The sequence below is a fragment of the Oncorhynchus tshawytscha genome, linkage group LG13 (genome assembly GCF_018296145.1).
Source record: "Oncorhynchus tshawytscha isolate Ot180627B linkage group LG13, Otsh_v2.0, whole genome shotgun sequence".
NCBI classification, from domain to species: domain Eukaryota; kingdom Metazoa; phylum Chordata; class Actinopteri; order Salmoniformes; family Salmonidae; genus Oncorhynchus; species Oncorhynchus tshawytscha.
Genome location: NC_056441.1, coordinates 50,670,977 through 50,693,133, shown reverse-complemented (window position 1 = coordinate 50,693,133; position 22,157 = coordinate 50,670,977). Strand labels below are relative to the sequence as shown.

The window sequence follows — 22,157 nt, the reverse complement described above, 5'->3', positions numbered from 1 at the left end:
CACCACAAACCGATGCTGGCACTAAGTTCACCCTCAATGAGCTGTATACGGCCATAAGCAAACAGGAAAACGCTCATCCAGAGGCTGCGCTCCTAGTGATGCTCTTTGAGGACCGTGTGGTGCCAGGAAACAACCTCTTCCCTCAACGTGAACAAGACAAAGGAGCTGATTGTGGACTACAGGAAAGGAGGACTGAGCATGCCCCCTTATTCTCATCGACGGGGCTGTTGTGGAGCAGGTCGAGAATTTCAAGTTCCTTGGTGTCCACATGACCAACAAACTACCATGGTCCAAACACATCATGACACTCCTGAAGATGGCACGACAAAGCCTCTTCGCCCTCAGAAGACTGAAAAGATTTGGCATGGGTCCTCAGATCCTCAAAAGGTTCTACAGCTGCACCATTGAGAGCATCCTGACTGGTTGCATCACTGCCTGGTTTGGCAACTGCTCGGCCTCCAACCGCAAGGCACTACAGAGGGTAGTGCGTACTGCCCAGTACATCACTGGGGCCAAGCTTCCTGCCGTCCAGGACCTCTATACCAGGCAGTGTCAGAGGAAGGCCCTAAAAATAGTTAGACTCCAGCCACCCTAGTCATAGACTGTTCTCTCTGTTATCGCACGGCAAGTGGTACTGGAGTACCAAGGCTAGGTCCAAAAGGCTTCTTAACAGCTTCTACCCCCAAGGCATATGACTCCTGAACAGCTAATCAAATGGCTACCCAGACTATTTGCATTGTCCCCACCCCCTTTTACGCTGCTGCTACTCTGGTTATTATCTATGCATAGTCACTTTAACTCTACCTACATGTATATATTACCTTGACTAACCTGTGCCCCTGCACATTGACGCTGTACCGGTACCCCCTGTATATAGCCTCGCTACTGTTATTTTACTGTTGCTCTAAAGTAAAAACAAACAAAAAACGTTTTTTATGAATCTATTTTTTACTTAACACTTATTTATTAAAACTGCATTGTTGGTTAAGGGTTTGTAAGTAAGCATGTGACATATACAATTTGAATGGATTTATTTATTTGAGAGTGTGGTGGATATGTAGCATTTTGCAACAAAAAAAACATGATTATTTGTCTCTTTTGAAAATTGTATATTTTAAACAAATACATGTCTGTCTTTGAACAACCACATGCCATGATTTGATAGTGGGAAAAATGAACTGATCTCCTTCATAATTTCTCTAAAGAATAAAAGCACATTTACCAACATTTCTGAAAATGCATATATAGTGGTTTTTTAAATATTTTTTTTACTCATGTCCTATTGGATTATAGAAAAACTTTTCTGGGTTTCATATCAGCTTTTAAATGTTTCCCTAAATCATTGACAAAACTGTGGGAGGTTTTGTGGATTTCCTTATGTTACGGGCAGGATTAAAACCCAGGTCTCCCACAGGAGACACTGATGTTTTGACCTCTAGACCATGGGGAAATTCATTATTGTCAAAGGGTGACAGAGATTTTGAAGACGAAAGAAGGATTACTGTAGTTCATCACAGAAATATGAGCCTGTCTCATGTCAGTTAAACTTACACCCTTTGTAAAAGGACATGGGAATTCCAACAGTTAAACAGAGTCATAAGGATTCACAATGGCATGTCCTATTGGAAAATTGGCTTAAATTAAATTCCCCAGCTACAAATACTATGTCATTGGAGTTCAATATCAGGTTTTAAGTTTCTCTGCATTTACTAAACAAGCATACCATTAAAACATGGTGCCCTTTTTGTTTTCATCTCTTATATTGTACATTTCAGGTTTATTTAATGGCTGTTTAGGCAGTGTTTTTATTAAATCTCTGTTTATTAAATCTCTGATCATTCTAGAAGTCTCGGTTCATGTGGAGAATACATGTTCCGCCCCTAGAACTCTCAGAGCTAGAGAATGCGTACAGTGGGGACTGCACGATTCTAAGGAAATAATTGGAACCATGCATCCAGGAACTCATGGCGGAATTTGTTGGTTTGGGTTTTATGAACCACTGACCCATAGATGGTATTTACTAGTACGCTTCAGCTAAAAGCCCTCTCACCCCCTTGCACATCCCATTACTGGCCTTGCCAAAACTACTTATGTGCCCCCTGCCCCTAAAAGGAGCCAAGGGAGCACCATTATGTTCCCCTGAAATTCAGCTGAATTATTACATAGTCAATTTAACATTGCTAAATACATAACAATAAACAACCAAGCATAGTTGCTCTAACATCGGACTGTTGGTTTTTAACTACATCCCTTCAGGGATGTGTGTAGCTGCCGCTGTATTGTATTTAAAGGAAAAAATCAGTAATAAAGAGGTTGAGAGGGTAATGGGTGGACATTGCACAGGATATTTCCCTGAAGTGGGCATTGTTTTCATATCCATTACACTGTGCATACACCGGTTGAATCAATGTTGTTTCCATGTCATTTCAATTAAATGTACATTGAACCAATGTGGAACAGACGTTGAACTGACGTCTGTGCCAAGTGGGATGTCATCTACGTCACAGATGTATGTTAATCAGGAATTGTGTGTTTGGATCATACTTTATGTCCCTGATCAATCACCTCAGGTGTCTGTTGAGTGCCCTCAAAGCTCATCATTAAGATATGGACCCTGGGACTAAACACTTCCCTCTGCAACTGGATCCTGGACTTCCTGACGGGCCTCCTCATGTGTTAAGGGTAGGCAACAACACATTTGCCACGCTGGGATTGAGTTATTCAAACTCAATCAGCATGACAGAGTTATCTCCAGCCTTGTCCTCATCAACACTCACCCCTGTGTTATTATTAAAGAGAGAATCTCTGACATGTCAGCTGGTCCTTTTGTGGCAGGGCTGAAATGCAGTGGAAATGTTTTTGGGGGATTCAGTTCATTTGCATGGTAAAGAGGGACTTTGCAATTAATTTCAATTCATCTCACTCTTCATAACATTCTAGAGTATATGCAAATTGCCACCATACAAACTGAGGCAGCAGACTTTGTTGAAATTAATATTTGTGTCATTCTCAACTTTTGGCCACGACTGTACAAGTACACCCCCATGGACTGGACGCTAGTCTATCACAGGGCCTTACCCCCAATATATCTCCTTAAAGTAACTGCAGTGTTTCCAGATATCTATTAAATATGATCTATAATTACTTACAATATAAGTAAAAAACGTTCTATAAAATGGTCATTATTAACCTTTCACTGCAATGGGCTAAATCAGGGTCAGACAGAGTGTTTCTTGATAGTCTTAAACAAATCTACTTTGAATGAAATTCACTGACTACAGCTCAGTGTTCAACACCATAGTGCCCATGAAGCTCATCACTAAGCTAAGAACCCTGGGACTAAACACCTCCCTCTGCAACTTGATCCTGGACTTCCTGACGTGCCACCCCCAGGTGGTAAGGGTAGGCAACAACACGTCTGCCACGCTGATCCTCAACACTGGGGGCCCTCGGGTGTGTACTTAGTTCCCTCCTGTACTCCCTGTTCACCTATGACAGCGTGGTCAAACACGACTCCAACACCATCATTAAGTTTCCTGACGACACAACAGTGGTAGGCCTGATCACCGACAATGATGAGACAGCCTATAGTGAGGAGGTCAGAGACCTGGCAGTGTGGGCCAGGACAACAGCCTCTCCCTCAATGTGAGCAAGATAAAGGAGCTGATCGTGGACTATAGGAAAAGGCAGGCCGAACAGGTCCCCATTCACATCGACGGGCTGTCGTGGAGCGGGTTGAGAGTTTCAAGTTCCTTGGTGTCCACATCACCAACGAACTATCATGGTCCAAACACACCAAGCCATTCGTTAAGAGGGGACGACAACATATATCCACCCTCTGAAAAGGCTTGTGTCCCTAGATCCTCAAACGTATACAGCTACACCATCAAGCATCCTGACTGCTTGCATAACTGCCTGGTATGGCAACTGCTCGGCATCTGGGTAAGTGCGTACACACCAGTACATCACTTTGGCAAGGCTTCCTGCCATCCAGGACCTATATACTAGGCGGTGTCAGAGGAAAGCCCCCCAAAAATGTCAGACTCCAGTCACCTGAGTCATAGACTGTTTTCTCTGCCACCCCACGGCAAGCGATACCGGAGCGCCAAGTCTAGGACCGAAAGGCTCCTTAACAGCTTCTACGCCCAAGCCATAAGACTGCAGAACAATTAATCAAATGGCCACCGGACTATTTACAACTAACCTGTAACCCTCTAACTAACCTGTACCCTTCGATGGAGTCAGTACCGGTACCCCCTGTATATAGCCTCGTATTGTTATTTTGTTACTTTTTATTATTTTTTTATTTCATTTATTTGATAAATATTTTCTTAACTCTTTCTTGAACTGCACTCTTGGTTAAGGACTTGTAAGTAAGCATTTCAAGGTCTACACTTGTTTTCATGTGACAAAGTTTTATTTTATTTTAACACGCCCCTGTATTACCTCTGTAGTAGTGTCTTGAGGTGATGTGCAGGGAGAAGTTTGGTGTGTTCTGGAAGCCATTAGTCATGGAGAACCTTAACGAGAGTCTCCATGTCAGGGCTTGTGACAAACTCATCACATACTACCTGCCAACAGTTTTAATTGTAAAAGACATGTAAACTCAGCAAAAAAAGGAAAGTTCTCTCACTGTCTACTGTTTATTTACAGCAAACTTAACATGTGTAAATATTTGTATGAACATAAGATTCAACAATTGAGACATAAACTGAACAAGTTTCACAGACACAGAAATGGGAAGTAAGTCAGTATCTGGTGTGGCCACCAGCTGCATTAAGTACTGCATTGCATCTCCTCCTCATGGACTGCACCAGATTTGCCAGTTCTTGCTGTGAAATGTTACCCCACTCTTCCACCAAGGCACCTGCAAGTTCCCAGACATTTCTGGGGGGAATGGCCCTAGCCCTCACCCTCCGACCCAACAGGTCCCAGATGTGCTCAATGGTATTTAGATCCGGGCTCTTTGCCGGCCATTGCAGAACACTGACCTTCTTGTCTTGCAGGAAATCATGCACAGAACGAGCAGTATGGCTGGTGCCATTGTCATGCTGGAGGGTCATGTCAGGATGAGCCTGCAGAATGGGTACCACATGAGGGAGGAGGATGTCTTCCCTGTAATGCACAGCGTTGAGATTGCCTGCAATTGTTACACGTGGTCTGCCACTGCGAGGACAATCAGCTGTCTGTCCTGTATCACTGTAGCTCTGTCTTAGGCGTCTCACAGTACTGACATTGTAATTTATTGCCCTGGCCACATCTGCAGTCCTCATGTCTCCTTGCAGCATGCCTAAGGCACATTCACGCAGATGAGCAGGGACCCTGGGCATCTTTCTTTTGGTGTTTTTCAGTGTCTGTAGAAAGGCATTTTTAACGTCCTAAGTTTTCATAACTATGACCTTAATTGCCTAACGTCTGTAAGCTGTTAGTGTCTTAACGACCGTTCCAGAGGTGCATGTTCATTAATTGTTTATGGTTCATTGAACAAGAATGGGAAACAGTGTTTAAACCCTTTACAATGAAGATCTGTGAAGTTATTTGGATTTTTTAAATAAAAAATAAAAAAAGGATCCATTATTTTACCAGGTAAGTTGACTGAGAACACATTCTCATTTGCAGCAACAACCCGGGGAATAGTTACAGGGGAGAGGAGGGGGATTAATGAGCCAATTGTGAACTGGGGATTATTAGGTGACCGTGATGGTTTGAGGGCCAAATTGGGAATTTAGCCAGGACACCAGGGTTAACACCCCTACGATAAGTGCCATGGGATCTTTAATGACCTTAGAGAGTCAGGACACCAGTTTAACATCCCATCCAAAAGACAGCACCCTACACAGGACAGTGTCCCCAATCACTGCCCTGGGGGAGTGGGATTTTTTTAATTTCATTTTTAGACCTGAGGAAAGAGTGCCTCCTACTGGCCCTCCAACACCACTTCCAGCAGCATCTGGTTTCCCATCCAGGAACTGACCAGGACCAACCCTGCTTAGCTTCAGAAGCAAGTCAGCAGTGGTATGCAGGGTGGTATGCTGCTGGCAAATTATCTTTGAAAGACAGAGGCTGGACTGAGGGCTTGTAGGCCTGTTGTAAGGCAGGTCCTCACCAACAACAGAAGCCTGCTGAGCACATGTAAAGACGTTTCTTTTTTTGCTAAGTTTACCAGCTAGGTAATCACAGTTGTACATCAGAGTGACAGTCAACAAACCCTGTGGTTCTGATTTCTATCTATAGATTCTAGGCTACAGAGGAAGTCACTCTGGAGGAGGTCTGGTGTTCCTCTGTGACCCCTCAAATATTCTCCCCTTTCTGCTATTTCCTACCAGGTTTCTTCTGGTCTAATTTGGGCACAAAACTGGAGAAATAATTTTCAATCACAAAACAAACATGAGTGTTTTTATTGGGAAAGCTTCCTCCTTGTGTTAAAATATTTTCTCCTGTTTTTCCTCTGTTGGGGTGTCTTGGTCAATCCAGGTCTGTTCTTGTCCCTTCCGGTCTGTGTCTGTATGTCCCAGTCCCACCCTGTATAGCTGGAGAAGATGGGCTATGATCTCTGCCCCATTTCCCACATCCTTTGTGACTCTTTGCCACACTTCCCTCCTTCCTTCTGGATGTGATTTGGGCCTCAGCTTTCTCCCATTATCGTCCCGTGAGTAAAAGAGTCTTGGCCGACATGGCACTGGCTATCCCGTCACTCTGTATCCAAACCAATCCCGTATGTGTGGTCAGAGCTCAATGGGGAATTAAAACCATAAAATTACTGTGAAATCATCCATAATTTTTTAATAGCAGTATAATTATTACCATGCATTTTGATGACGATGATTAAATATGATCGCTTAGTTCTTCACTCATGAATGTTGTATTTGAAATTATAACCTTATGATATTGAAGTCGGCGATGACCATCTCCTCGTCCCAATGCTTGTGGTTTTGTAAAATATTCATCATTATGAATATTTGTCCACTATACCATGGCCGTCATAGAATTAGGAATGAGTAATTTATGAAAGTTGAAAGTTGCTCTGGTCATTAGATCTGAAAAGCCCCTGAGAAGATCCAATGGTAAACACCTACCCAGCCTATTGCTGAAACCTTCTACTTTTGTATGTGCCAAGGCAGCAGCTACTCTTCCTGGGGTCCGAACACACCAAAGCACCCACATTACATATAAAGAAATAGACAAAACAGTGAACTATGTATGTACTGAATGAGCTAAAGATAAAACGGAATAGCATATAACATCCCTACACCACCACATATCCACAACACAAAATGTACATTACCACCATACAACAATATCACAATGTGCGCGTATGTGTGTGTCTGCACCTTTTGTGTGTGTCTCTTAACAGTTATTCCATAAGGTGTATTTTTACCTGCTTTTTAAATCTCTGATTATAATGCTTGCATCAGTTACCTGATGTGGAATAGAGTTCCATGTAGTCATGGCTCTATTTAGTACTGTGCGCCTTCATAGTCTGTTCTGGACTTGGATTGTGAAGAGACCTCTGGTGACATGTCTTTTGGGGTATGCATGGGTGTCCGGTACATTCAGCTTGTCAACACCTCTTACAAAAACAAGTAATGATGAAGTCAATCTCTCTTCCACTTCGAGCCATGAGAGATTGACATGCATGTCATTTAATGTTAGCTCTCCGTGTACTTTTAAGGGCCAGCCGTTCTGCCCGGTTCTGAGCCAACTGCAATTTTCCAAAGTCCCTCTTTGTGGCACCTGACCACACAACTGAACAGTAGTCCAGGTGCGACAAAACCAGGGCCTGTAGGTCCTGCCTTGTTGATAGTGTTAAGAAGGTCTCCCCATCTTAGCTACTGTTGTTTCAATATGTTTTGACTATGACAGTTTACAATCCAGGGTTACTCCAAGCAGTTTAGTCACCTCCAACTTGCTCAATTCTCACATTATTCATTAGGAGACGTAGTTGAGGTGTAGGATTTAGTGAATGATTTGTCCCAAATACAATGCTTTTAGTTTTGGAAATATTTAGGACTAACTTATTCCTTGCTATCCATTCCGAAACTATCTGCAGCTCATTGTTAAGTGTTGCAATCATTTCATTTCAGACACACTGACCTTACTCAAAGCCAGTGGCATGTTGTTAGTAAAGATTGAAAAAAGCAAGGGGCCTAAAGAGCTATCCTGGGGAATTCCTGATTCTACCTGGATTATGTTTGATAGGCTTTCATTAAAGAACACCCTCTGTGTTCTGTTAGACAAGTAACTCTTTAGCCACATTATAGCAGGGGGTGTAAAGCCATAACAGCAGCCAACTATGATCGATAATGTCAAAAGCTGCACTGGAGTCCAAGACAGTCCCCACAATAATTGTATCATCAATTACTCAAAGCCAATCCATTTCTCTCAGCCAGTCATCAGTCATTTGTGTAAGTGCTGTGCTTGTTTAGTCTCCTTCCCTATATGTGTGCTGAAAGTCAGTTGTCAATTTGTTTACTGTGAAATAACATTATCTGGTCAAACACAATTTTTTCAGAAGTTTACTAAGGGTTGGTAACAGGCTGTTTGGTTGGCTATTTGAGCCAGTAAAGGGGGCTTTACCAGTCTTGGGTAGTGGAATGACTTTAGCTTCCCTCCAGGCTTGAAGGCATACACTTTCTAGTAGGCTTAAATTGAAGATGTGGCAATATCAACCACTATTATTCTAAGTAATTTTCCATCCAGATTGTCAGACCCTGGTGGCTGGTCATTGTTGATAGACAACAATAATTTTTTCACCTTTTCCACACTGACTTTACGTAATTCAAAAGTACAATTATTGTCTTTTCATAATTTGGTCAGATATACTTGGATGTGTAGTGTCAGCGTTTGTTGCTGGCATGTCATCCCTACTGACATTGCAACATGGCCGATATGTTGTTATTGTAAAACACCCAGTCTTCCTCTTTGGCAACCGGAAAGTGGTTCCACTTCCTCTTTTAATGTGGTTTCTATCAGCCGGTAATGTGCTGGCTGGTACATAGCAGATTCAGCACTTTTCAATCTATTTGTTTATCTGTTTATGGGTCAGACAGTGTATGTACTGTATATAGAGCCACATGCTTCTTCACGTCAAGTCTTTAAAAAAAAAAGTTTTACAACCCCTGTCCTCAGTTGCCCTTAGTGGTAACAAAAGAGGACTTGGAACCTGAACAGAAGCTTTCTGGCTTTCTGAAAGGGAGAGTGCAAGATGACCGAGGTGAGAGAAAGTGGGAGTGGAAGGAGAGGAGAAGAGAAAGAGGGCTGAGCTTGTGAGAGGAGATCATCATAATGGCAACAATGGAAAACAGGAGAACATAAGAGGATGGAGAGACTTGTAAGGAGGGGAGCGATGGAGAATGAAACAGAGAGGGGGAGAAGAACGAGCGAGGGAACTGAACGAAGAGAAACGCAATTAAAAGGGGTTATTCTGAGTGGGTGGAAAGATGTCAAAGCCAAGCTGCCACACCACTCACTATATCACATCTGTGTCCGTGTGTGTGTGTGAGTGCAGATGTGTGCATACATGTTCCCAGGGCTCGAAAAACAAGACTTAAGTAGATGTTTTCAAAAACAATGTGATGGGAGAAAACATGGGTCTATAAAGTCAGAGAAGTGTCAAATTGACTGGAAAACAGTATGTTCTTTGTTACTTCAATAGGCATCTGTTAGAAAGACTGCTTAACTATGATTACCAAGGATAATTATCAGATATTTAGCAACAATATGCAGATAGTTGCCAAGAAAGCACAGGATGACAATGTAGCTTCATTGCTGTTTCTTAAGTGGGTGAGTCATAATCATCTGTGATGAGCTGAAGGAGAACGCTCTCAATCTCCCTCTTTCCCTCTTTCTGAAGTTGTCCTCTGACAGAGGAGATAACCACCTTGTATTAGCTCTGGTCTGCGATGCCCAGTATCTGCATTGTTGCCAGGCTAAGTAGAGTTGTGATCAGACCACAGGCACTGATGGGATGTTTGTACTGGCGCCTGCCTGATCAATATTGTGCTTACTTTATAACTGTGCCCCTCAGAGCATAATACTCTTTCCAGTAAAGGTGCATTAGAGGCTGTATACAACAGGTCGTCTATGTATATTGTAGTTGGATACTTAGATACATCTTTAGTTCGTTGCTAGTGCATACACAGCAGATCCAGTCCCCACCTGGGTATTAAGCCTTCCGGGTAATAACTCTCCCTATTGTTACCAGTCAATAAACAGAAGCCTGCTGAGCACAAGTCTTAATGGATGCATTGAACTCTCTCTATAGCCTTTGGCCTTTCTAACAGACAGACAGACAGACAGACAGGCAGACAGATATATTCCCCAGACAGACAGACAGACAGACAGACAGATTCCCCAGACAGACAGACTCCCCAGACAGACAGACAGACAGACAGACAGACAGACAGACAGACAAACAGACTCCCCAGACAGACAGATAGACTCCCCAGACAGACAGACAGATTCCCCAGACAGACAGACAGATTCCCCAGACAGACAGACAGATTCCCCAGACAGACAGACAGACAGATTCCCCAGACAGATAGACAGACTCCCCAGACAGACAGATAGATTCCCCAGACAGACAGACAGATAGACTCCCCAGACAGACAGACAGACAGACAGACAGACTCCCCAGACAGACAAATTCCCCAGACAGACAGACAGACAGACTCCCCAGACAGACAGACAGACAGACAGACAGACAGATTCCCCAGACAGACAGACAGACACCCCAGACAGACAGACAGACTCCCCAGACAGACAAATTCCAGACCAGACAGACAGACAGACAGACAGACCCAGACAGACAGACAGACAGACAGACAGACAGACACAGACAGATAGATAGATAGATAGATAGATAGATACACCCCAGACAGACAGACAGACTCCCCAGACAGACAGACAGACAGACAGACAGACAGACAGACAGACAGACAGACAGACAGACAGACAGACAGACAGACAGACAGATAGATAGATTCCCCAGACAGACAGATTCCCCAGACAGACAGACAGACTCCCCAGACAGACAGATAGATTCCCCAGACAGACAGACAGACTCCTCAGACAGACAGACAGACAGACTCCCAAGACAGACAGATAGATTCCCCAGACAGACAGATAGATTCCCCAGACAGACAGACAGATTCCCCAGACAGACAGATAGATTCCCCAGACAGACAGACAGATTCCCCAGACAGACTCCCCAGACAGACATATAGATTCCCCAGACAGACAGACAGACTCCCCAGACAGACATATAGATTCCCCAGACAGACAGACAGACTCCCCAGACAGACATATAGATTCCCCAGACAGACAGACTCCCCAGACAGACAGACAGACAGACACCCCAGACAGACAGACAGACACCCCCCAGACAGACACCCCAGACAGACAGACTCAGACCCAGACAGACAGACAGACAGACACCCCAGACAGACAGACAGACACCCCAGACAGACAGACAGACAGACAGACAGACAGATAGATAGATAGATAGATAGATAGATAGATAGATAGATAGATAGATAGATAGATAGATTCCCCAGACAGACAGATAGATTCCCCAGACAGACAGATAGATTCCCCAGACAGACAGATAGATTCCCCAGACAGACAGACAGACTCCTCAGACAGACAGACAGACAGACTCCCAAGACAGACAGATAGATTCCCCAGACAGACAGATAGATTCCCCAGACAGACAGACAGATTCCCCAGACAGACAGATAGATTCCCCAGACAGACAGACAGATTCCCCAGACAGACAGACAGATTCCCCAGACAGACAGACAGATTCCCAGACAGACAGACAGATTCCCCAGACAGACAGACAGACTCCCCAGACAGACAGACAGACTCCCCAGACAGACAGACAGACAGACAGACAGACAGACAGACAGACAGACACCCCAGACAGACTCCCCAGACAGACATATAGATTCCCCAGACAGACAGACAGACTCCCCAGACAGACATATAGATTCCCCAGACAGACAGACAGACTCCCCAGACAGACATATAGATTCCCCAGACAGACAGACTCCCCAGACAGACAGACAGACAGATTCCCCATTTAGACAGACAGACTCCCCATTTAGACAGACACACTCCCCATTTAGACAGACAGACTCCCCAGACAGACAGACAGACTCCCCAGACAGACAGATAGATAGATTCCCCAGACAGACAGACAGACAGACAGACTCCCCAGACAGACAGACAGACAGACTCCCCAGACAGACAGACAGACAGACTCCCCAGACAGACAGACAGATTCCCCAGACAGACAGACTCCCCAGACAGACAGATAGATTCCCCAGATTCCCAGACAGACAGACAGACAGACAGACAGATTCCCCATTTAGACAGACAGACAGACAGACTCCCCAGACAGACAGACAGACTCCCCAGACAGACAGACAGACAGTTTCCCCATTTAGACAGACAGACAGATTCCCCATTTAGACAGACAGACTCCCCAGACAGACAGACAGACTCCCCAGACAGACAGATAGATAGATTCCCCAGACAGACAGACAGACAGACAGACAGACTCCCCAGACAGACAGACAGACTCCCCAGACAGACTCCCCAGACAGACAGACTCCCCAGACAGACAGACAGATTCCCCAGACAGACAGACTCCCCAGACAGACAGATAGATTCCCCAGATGAGACAGATTACCCAGACAGACAGACAGACAGACAGACAGATTCCCCATTTAGACAGACAGACTCCCCATTTAGACAGACAGACTCCCCAGACAGACAGACAGACTCCCCAGACAGACAGACAGACAGTTTCCCCATTTAGACAGACAGACAGATTCCCCATTTAGACAGACAGACTCCCCAGACAGACAGACAGACTCCCCAGACAGACAGACAGACAGACAGTTTCCCCAGACAGACAGACCGTTTCCCCAGACAGACAGACAGACAGACAGATAGATTCCCCAGACAGACAGACAGACAGACAGACAGACAGATAGATTCCCCAGACAGACAGACAGATTCCCCAGACAGACAGACTCCCCAGACAGATGGCAAAAGGATTGTGTAGACTGGTTCTAATTTTAGTGGACAGACTTAATTCATTGACAGATACTGATAGAATGCACATGCACATTTGTCTGGGAGCTAGACATCTAGACATTTTCCTCCGTAATGGTTTTGCTATGGGGAATAGGGTTAAAAAGGGTATTTATCATATGAAGTCTAGCTCCCTTCAACACCCACCCACACCAGTTTCTCAGTACTAAGTAGATTTAAAAACTCTCAAGCAATCAGGCTTCCGAGAATAGAGTATAGAAAGACCCCTATGGACCACCATAGATTAATGTCCACCGAATAGGAACGTCTCGGGGGGCTTGAGGGGGAACGCTTGCACTGACACACAGGTTAGCCCAGGTTTGTAACCTTTCAGCCTGCATTCAGAGGATGGACCATAATAACAGGCTGAGGAAAGGGAGAGTCACAGATCTAATAGAGATCAAAGACATTGTGACGACCAATATGGCATCTAAGTTACGCGCAACTTAACTTCGTCCCGTGGAAGTTAAGTCGGATAAAGTGGATAAACAGGTTCATGTCAAGCCCCTCATGGAATGTAGGCCTATATTGAATACCACACATTGGCTGAATGATAGAACAGCGATTTCTGTAAGGATCGCCGCTGGTAGAGATGAGAAGCAGGTACAGGGAGTGAACATTTTAATTATCAACTGACATGGAACGGAACAGGGCAGCGTCTGGACAAAAACACATAATGACATTAATGCAGACACAGGGAACAAACGGAGGAGCATACAGTTATAGACGGGGCAATCAACAAAGGGAAGGGGTTCAAGTGAGTCCAATGAGCGCTGCTGTGCGTAATGATGGTGACAGGTGTGCGTAATGAAGGGCAGTCTGCAGAGCGGGACTAGGTGTGAAAATGTCCATGTTAAAATGTTATGGGATGTATTTTCTCCATAGTTTTTGATGGTAGGCCACTCTGGTAGGCCTGCATTATGATCAAATAGCCACAGTAGCTTACTTGGCCACTGTTATAACTTAAAGTGGGTACAGCCTCAGTGTTCACAGTAAACATGAGCTGGAAGTTTTCACAACATTCAAGTTTGCGCTCAGAAGACCTGAAATTAGCTCAGTGCCAATTTTTTTTTGAGGGAACATTGGTGGTGACTGATAAGTCTAACGAGTAAGGAAAGATGGAGACAGAGATGAGACTAACTGGGTATCAAACCTGGTTTTCTGGTTGTCTGCTGCATTTGCCCACTGAGTTAAAGCCAAAGATCTGGAGACTGCTGACAGTGACACCGTGGTGACATACAGTGCATTTGAAAAGTATTCATAAACCTTGACCTTTTCCACATTTTGTTACATTACAGCTTTATTCTAAAATGTATTTAAATATATATCTCTTTTTCATCAATCTACACACAATACCCCATAATAACAAAGAAAAACAGGTTTTTAGACATTTTTGCACATTTATTACAAATAAAAACAGATACTTTATTTACATAACTATTCAGACCCTTTGCTACGAGACTCAAAATTGAGCTCCGGTGCATCCTGTTTCCATTGATCATCCTTGGAGTCCACCTGTGGTACAACTTGAAGTCCACCTGTGGTAAATTAAATTGATTGGACATGATTTGGAAAGGCACACACCTGTCTATATAAGGTCCCACAGTTGACAGTGCATGGCAGAGCAAAAACCAAGCCATGAGGTCGAAAGAATTGTTCGTAGAGCTCCAAGACAGGATTGTGTGGAGGCACAGATCTGGGGAAGGGTACCAAAACATGTCTGCAGCATTGAAGGTCCTCAAGAACACAGTGGTCTCCGTCATTCTTAAATTGAAGAAGTTTGGTACCACCAAGACTCTTCCTACAGCTAGCCGCCCAGCCAAACTGAGCAATCGGAGGAGAAGGGCCTTGGTCAGGGAGGTGACCAAAAACCCCAATGGTCACTCTGACAGAGCTCCAGAGGTCCTCTGTGGAGTTGGGAGAACCTTCCAGAAGGACAACCATCTTTGCAGCACTCCACCAATCAGGCCTTTATGCTAGAGTGGCCAGACAGAAGCCACTCCTCAGTAAAAGGTACATGACAGCCCGCTTGGAGTTTACCAAAAGGCACTTAAAGGACTCTCAGACCATCAGAAACTAGATTCTCTGGTCTGATGAAACCATATTCCCTACGGTGAAGCATGGTGGTGGCAGCATCATGCTGTGGAGATGTTTTTCAGCGGCAAGGGACTGGGATCGAGGAAAAGATGAACGGAGCAAAGTACAGACATCCTTGATGAAAACCTCCTGCAGAGCACTCAGGACCTCATACTGGGGTGAAGGTTCACCATCCAACAGGACAACGACCCTAAGAGCACAACCAAGAAAATGCAGGAGTGACTTTGTGGTCTCTGAATGTCGTTGAGTGGCCCAGTCAGAGCCCGGACTTGAAACCGATCGAACACGCGATGCTCCCCATCCAACTTGACAGAGCTTGAGAGGATCTTTAGAGAAGAATGGGAGAAACTTCCCAAATACAGTTGTGCCAAGCTTGTAGCGTCATACCAAAGAAGACTGAGTAAAGGGTCTGAATACTTATTTAAACGTGATATTTCAGTTTTACATTTTTTATAAAGTTGCAAACATTTCTAAAGACCTGTTTTTGCTTCATAATTATTGGGTATTGTGTGTAGATTGAGAACATTTAAAAAAAAATCAATTTTAGAATAAAGCTGTCACGTAAAACATTTGAAAAAGTCTAGGGGTCTGAATACTTTCTGAATGCACTATACCTTGGTTTATAACCTCTCCTGTTTATGGCACAGACAGATATGACAGCTCTGCTTCTAGCTCCTAAGCAACTTTGCAATATTTATTTTTTGTATATATATTTTTGTTATTTCTTACATTATTAGGCCAGAATTTTTAGGGGGTTATTACATACAGCCAGAAATATCTTTTGGATATCAGAGTGGCGTTAACTCACCAGCATTACAACCATTCTTCAAATATGAAGAAAACGCTACCATGGTTCTACCAACACATTGACTGCAGTACTCGCGCTGGTAAAATATTGGACCACTGTCTACTTACATTTTTGAAATTCCTACAAGGCCCTCCCTTTGGCTAATCTGATCACGACTCCATTTAGCTCCTCCCTTCATATAGGCAGAAACTCAATCGAAATCCATGCGTCAAGATTGTTTTGATGGGATATGTTCCGGGTCGCCTCTGAGAATAACATTGACAAATACACAGATGTTGTATCCACTGTTATTATTAAAACCTACCCAAACCAGAAACCGTTGATAGATGGCAGCATTCGCACAAAACTGAAAGCGTGAACCACCGTATTTAACCATGGCAAATTGACTGGGAATATGGCCGAATACAAAGAGTGTAGTTATTCCCCACTTAAGGCAATCAAACAGGCAAAACGCCAGTACAGAGACAAGAGACAAGAGTCGCAATTCAACGGCTCAGACTTGAGACGTATGTGTCAGGGTCTACAGACGATCACGGACTACAAAGGAAAAACCAGCCACGTCGTGGACACTGAGGTCTTGCTTCCAGACAAGCTAAACACCTTCTTTGCCTGCTTTGAGGATAACACAGTGCCCCCGACGTGGCTCGCTACCAAGCACTGTGGGCGCTCCTTCTCCATGGCCGATGTGAGTAAGACATTTAAGCATGTTAACCCTCGCAAGGCTGCCGGCCCAGACGATATCTGTAGCCACATCCACAGAGCATGCGCAGACCAGCTGGCTGGAGTGTTTACGGACATATTCAATCTCTCTCTATTCCAGTCTGCTGTCCCCACTTGCTTCAAGATGTCCACCATTGTTCCTGTACCCAAGAAAGCAAAGGTAACTGAACTAAATGACTATCGCCAAATAGCACTCACTTCTGTCATCATGAAGTGCTTTAAGAGGCTAGTTAAGGATCATATAACCTTTACCTTACCTGACACCCTAGACCCACTTCAATTAGCTTTACGCCCCCAATATATCCGCAAACGATGCCATTGCACTGCACACTGCCCTATTCCATTTGGACAAGAGGAATACATGTGTAAGAATGCTGTTAATTGACTTTAGCTCAGCATTCAACACCATAGTACCCTCCAAGCTCAGCATTAAGCTTGGGGCCCTGGGTCTGAACCCCGCCCTGTGCAATTGGGTCCTGGACTTTCTGATGGGCCGCCCCCCAGGTGGTGAAGGTAGGAAACACCTACACTTTGCTGATCCTCAACACAGGGGCCCCACAAGGATGTGTGCTCAGCCCCCTCCTGCACTCCATTCACCCATGACTGCGTGGCCACACACGTCTCCAACTCAATCATCAAGTTTGCAGACAACACAACAGTAGTAGGCCTGATTAACAACGATGATGAGACCATCTACAGGGAGGAGGTGAGGGCCGTGAGAGAGTGGTGCCAGGAAAATAACCTCTCACTCAACGTCAACAAAACAAAGGAGCTGATCGTGAACTTCAGAAAATAGCAGAGGGAGCACGCCCCTATCCACTTCGACGGGAACGCAATGGAGAAGGTGGAAAGCTTCAAGTTCCACAGTGTATACATCACTGACGATCTGAAATGGCCTACCCACACAGACAGTGTGGTGAAGAAGGTGCAACAGCACCTCTTCAACCTCAGGAGGCTGAAGACATTTGGCTTGGCCCCTAACACCCTCACAAACTTTTACAGATTCACAACTGAGAGGATCCTGTCAGGCTGTATCACCGCCTGGTACGGCAACCGCAGGGCTCTCCAGAGGGTGGTGCGGTCTGCCCAAAGCATCACCAGGGGCAAACTACCCACACTCCAGGAGACATAGAGGACCTGATGTCACAGGATGGCCAAAAAGTTCATCAAGTACATGAACCACCCGAGCCACGGCCTGTTCACCCTGCTATACCCGCAATAACATTTAGTTAAATATGTGTATGTAACAAATTTAAATTTGATTTGATTTTTGAAACACTTGAAAGTCACTCGACCCTCTGTCTTATCACTCCCAGGAACACCTGTAGTCAGCATTAGACGGCAAATTAACACAGTATCATCAAGACTTTGGTCACAAAGATACATGAAAACAGGAAATGGTTCTTTCTCTCTCTCTCTGGGATCCACTGCTTTGCTGTCTCTGAGATGAGCAGAAACATAACTTTATCATCCCGTTGAAACAGGATCTGAAGGAGAAGGGGCGCAACAGTCCTCCAGGAGCCAAATGGAGACTAATAGGCCACTATGGACTTCCATTATGGGGCCTGTTTCCTGATAGCAAAGGCCATCAACAGCACCAAATGGCCTATAATGGGTCCATGTTGCCCTGCTCTGGCCCCACACAGACTGTACCCAGGTAGATGCACCCTTAGGTGTGGGTGCATGTGTTTTATGATTCTTGTATATGCCTTTTCCAACTGATGGATCGCCCCCCCCCCAGACTGTGCTGCCACTGCACCCTGTCACAGAGCCTTATAAACCACACACATTCATCAGTATGGAGCATGTTTAACGAGCGGCTGATGCCTCTCATCTATCCTGCGTTCCAAACCCACACTCCGTGACAGTGCCCGTGATTTGTGTCCCTCTTAAAGGATACCAGGTCTGCCCAGAGGACCATATGTGGCAGGGTGGCAAGGAGAAGGTGGCAACAGTAGCAGTGTTTTTGTGAGATGTTTTGGCAACATGTAACAACAAACACCATCTTAGGCTTTTTTCACAGTACACATCCAAATCACATTTCCTGCATTTTATTTTATTTTCTATGATTGTGTTTAAAAATATATACATATTCTTCTATGTATGTTTCCTAGGCTCCTGCCTTGAATGTATAATTGCTTGGTCTTATAATGCAGGGCTCCCTCAAAAAAAGAGACCTTGTTCTCAATGGGACTCCCCTACCTAAATAAAGGTTACAAATGTGTGACATCCCACCTGGACACCGTCACCATGAAACCATATTATGTATTCATCTATCACTGTTCAACAGGTTCCTAGTTTGTAACCATAATTCTTAGAGGCCTTGTAATATATTAGCCTGGCTTTCACCAGCTCTCGAAGTCACAGCTCGCTGTGTGGTCACGTGGGTCGCACGTCAGCCAGGTTAGTAATATATGCCATTCAGCAGACACTTACTGACGTACTGACTTAGTCATGCGTGCATACATATTTTACATATGGGTGGTCCCGGTAATCAAGCCCACTATCCTGGCATAGCAAAGTACCATGCTGAAGCAACTGAGCTACAGAGGACCACAATGGTCAGCCTGTACAGTATAGGGCCTCTCAACTGTCTTATGAACTGTGTCTGACCCTTACTGCCGCAGTTCAGACTCCGAGAGGAGCCCATATAACATATACGTCCTCTAACTCAGCCTGGGGCTACAGTAATGGCAGCAATGGTAGATTTATTTCACTATCCCTCAGTGCGCCACACTGGATGACACGTATTTCACCCCTAGGCCATCCTTTCACTGTGAATGAATAAGTGAGCCAAAAGCTGGGACCAGCAGCTGAATCAGGGAACAGCTGAATTGGGGAACAGCTGAATCAGGGAACGGCTGAATCAGGGAACAGCTGAATCGGAGAACGGCTGAATCAGGGAACAGCTGAATTGGGGAACGGCTGAATCGGGGAACGGCTGAATCAGGGAACAGCTGAATCAGGGAAAACATGCTGTGTTTATAATTAATCCTCCACTCCTATGAATGGAATGAATTACAATATCTGTGGTCCCCTACATCCATCATTAGTCCTCTTGATTAGGATGCTTTGGGGTTAAGTTTAGGGTTATGGTTACAATTAGGATTAGGGTAAAGGGTTAGTGGTTAGGGTTGCGGGTTAAGGTTAGGGTTAAGTGTTAGGTTAAGGGTTAGGGAAAATAGGATTTTGGGTGGAAATAAATTTTAGGTCCCCACGGGGATATAAAATAATGTGTGTGTGTGTGACTATTTTGACATCAGTTGTGCAATGTGGGGATTCACTTCCATTAAAGGCATTGCTAAATTTCTACAGAGACATTAGTTCACTGTGGTTGTGGCAATTGGCCAACACAGACACAGTGTCTGCACAATGTTCTCCGCCTTTTTATAATGTCCGTCAGTGCGTTACAGGACATTGTCTGTTTTGGCTAGTTAGCCTATGGGGGAGATGAGAGAGTGCGGTGCTGCTCCTACTCCCTCCTGCATGCTGATTTGGCACGGCTCAGACCTGTAATGGTCCCTGGGCTGCTCCCACTCCGTCTTTTGGGTTATTACTTTTCACTCCTAGGCCTTAGCAACAGGGAAACATTTACGCTGTGACACGACACCACTCAATCAGGCCACGTAATCAATTATGGGGCTGTTTATTGAATATATCACAGGAAATAAGGGGATTGAAGACGGAGGAAAGGAATGAGGTGGCTGAAATGCTTTTGGTGCCAGCTGCTCTCTGTGGCCAGGATGTCTGTCTGTCTGTGTCTGCCTGGCTCGTTCTGCACTGTCCTGTATACTGGCATGTGATGGGATTTTATAAAGTATCTTGTCCTTACTCCTCGCTTTCTCCCTTGTCACTCTCTTCCCCCACCCCTTAGTATCCAGCACTGTATTTTTCTGCTGTGTATCTCCACATAAAACTTATTTTACATTTTATTTTGACGAGTAAGAGTAGCTGCTGCATGTGCAATAGCTAATTGGGATCCTAATAAACTAAACTCCTCAATATCTAACTCTCTCTCTCTCTATGTCTCTCCTCCTCAGATTGCCGGTTTTGCCAATGCCATCGAGCCGGTGGGTGACGACCAGGAGAACCTGCTGGCGTTCCGTTTCCAGGCCCTCAACCCCATCGTGGACCCCTGGGTCTTCATCATCTTCCGCAAGTCCGTGTTCCGCCACCTCCGCTCGCTGCTGCGCTGCCGCTTCACGGGGGGAGCGGTGAAGAACACGGCCCACTGCACCTTCTCCTTAACCCCTGACGACCACAGGGAGTCTCCCAAACCCTTGCCCTCTGTTTCCTTGCAGCCCAAGCTATACTCCAGCCTCTTATGTGGGGGTGGGACTAGGGGCAGGAAAGAGAATGGGATTTAGGGATGGATGGATGTAGGAGAGCAGACATTTGGGGGAAGGGGTTCGGGATTTAGGGTTTGGAGAATTAACTTTTTTGATTATTAGTACCTTATCCACTGTTGACTAGGATACATATAGTATACCCGATGCATGAGTATACCCGATGCATGAGTATACCCGATGCATGAGCTACATGTTTCATACATGTGATTGCCATATAAAAAGACTGCAAAGTGAGCGATTATGCCTCCAAACACACTGAAAACAAAACAAAAAACTCCAAGCAACTGAAATGGATGTATGCAGGAGACCACTAAGGGATTCATTATGGACAACCAGCCCTGGAATGGCAAAGGACTCTGTTGACATACAGTGCCTTCAGAAAGTATTCATACTTTATTTTTACCTTTCAGCAATTCAGTTAATAACAAATTCTTATTTTCAGTAATGGCCTAGGAACAGTGGGTTAGCTGCCTTGTTCAGGGGCAGAACAACAGATTTTTACCTTGTCAGCTCGGGGATTCGATCTTGCAATCTTTCGGTTACAAGTCCAACGCTCTAACCAGTAGGCTACCTGCCACCCCTTGACTTATTCCACGTTTTGTTGTGTTACAGCCTGAATTCAAAATAGATTAGATATATTGTTTTCCTCACCCATTACACACAATACCCCATAATGACGAAGTGAAAATATGTTTTTAGAAATGTTTGTAAATGTTTTGAAAATGAAATACAGGAATATCTTATTTACGTAAGTATTCACACCCCCTGAGTCAATACATGTTATATTCACCTTTCAGAGCGATTACAGCTGTGAGCTTTGCAGCAAACCTGGATTGTACAATATTTGCACGTTATAATTTTTTTTAAATCCTTCAAGCTCTGTCATTGCTATACAGACATTTTCAAGTCTTGCCATAGATTTTCAAGCCGGATTTAAGTCAAAACTGTAACTAAGCCAATCAGGAACATTCAATGTCATCTTGGTAAGATACTCCAATGTACAGTATATTTGGCCTTGTTTTAGGTTATTATCCTACTGAAAGGTGAATTCATCTCCCAGTGTCTGTTGGAAAGCAGACTGA

The 22,157-nt window shown here is 44.6% G+C and overlaps 1 protein-coding gene across 1 annotated transcript in view; it reads left to right on the top strand.

Moving 5' to 3' along the window:
- The window catches only part of LOC112265078 (prostacyclin receptor), a 50,124-nt gene extending 28,297 nt beyond the window's left edge, over positions 1-21,827 (top strand). Inside the window, exon 3 of the mRNA XM_024442104.2 lies at positions 20,767-21,827. Coding sequence (XP_024297872.1) covers positions 20,767-21,093 — 327 coding nt within the window. The 3' untranslated portion in view covers positions 21,094-21,827. The remainder of the gene's footprint in view (positions 1-20,766) is intronic.
- Positions 21,828-22,157: the final 330 nt, after the last annotated feature.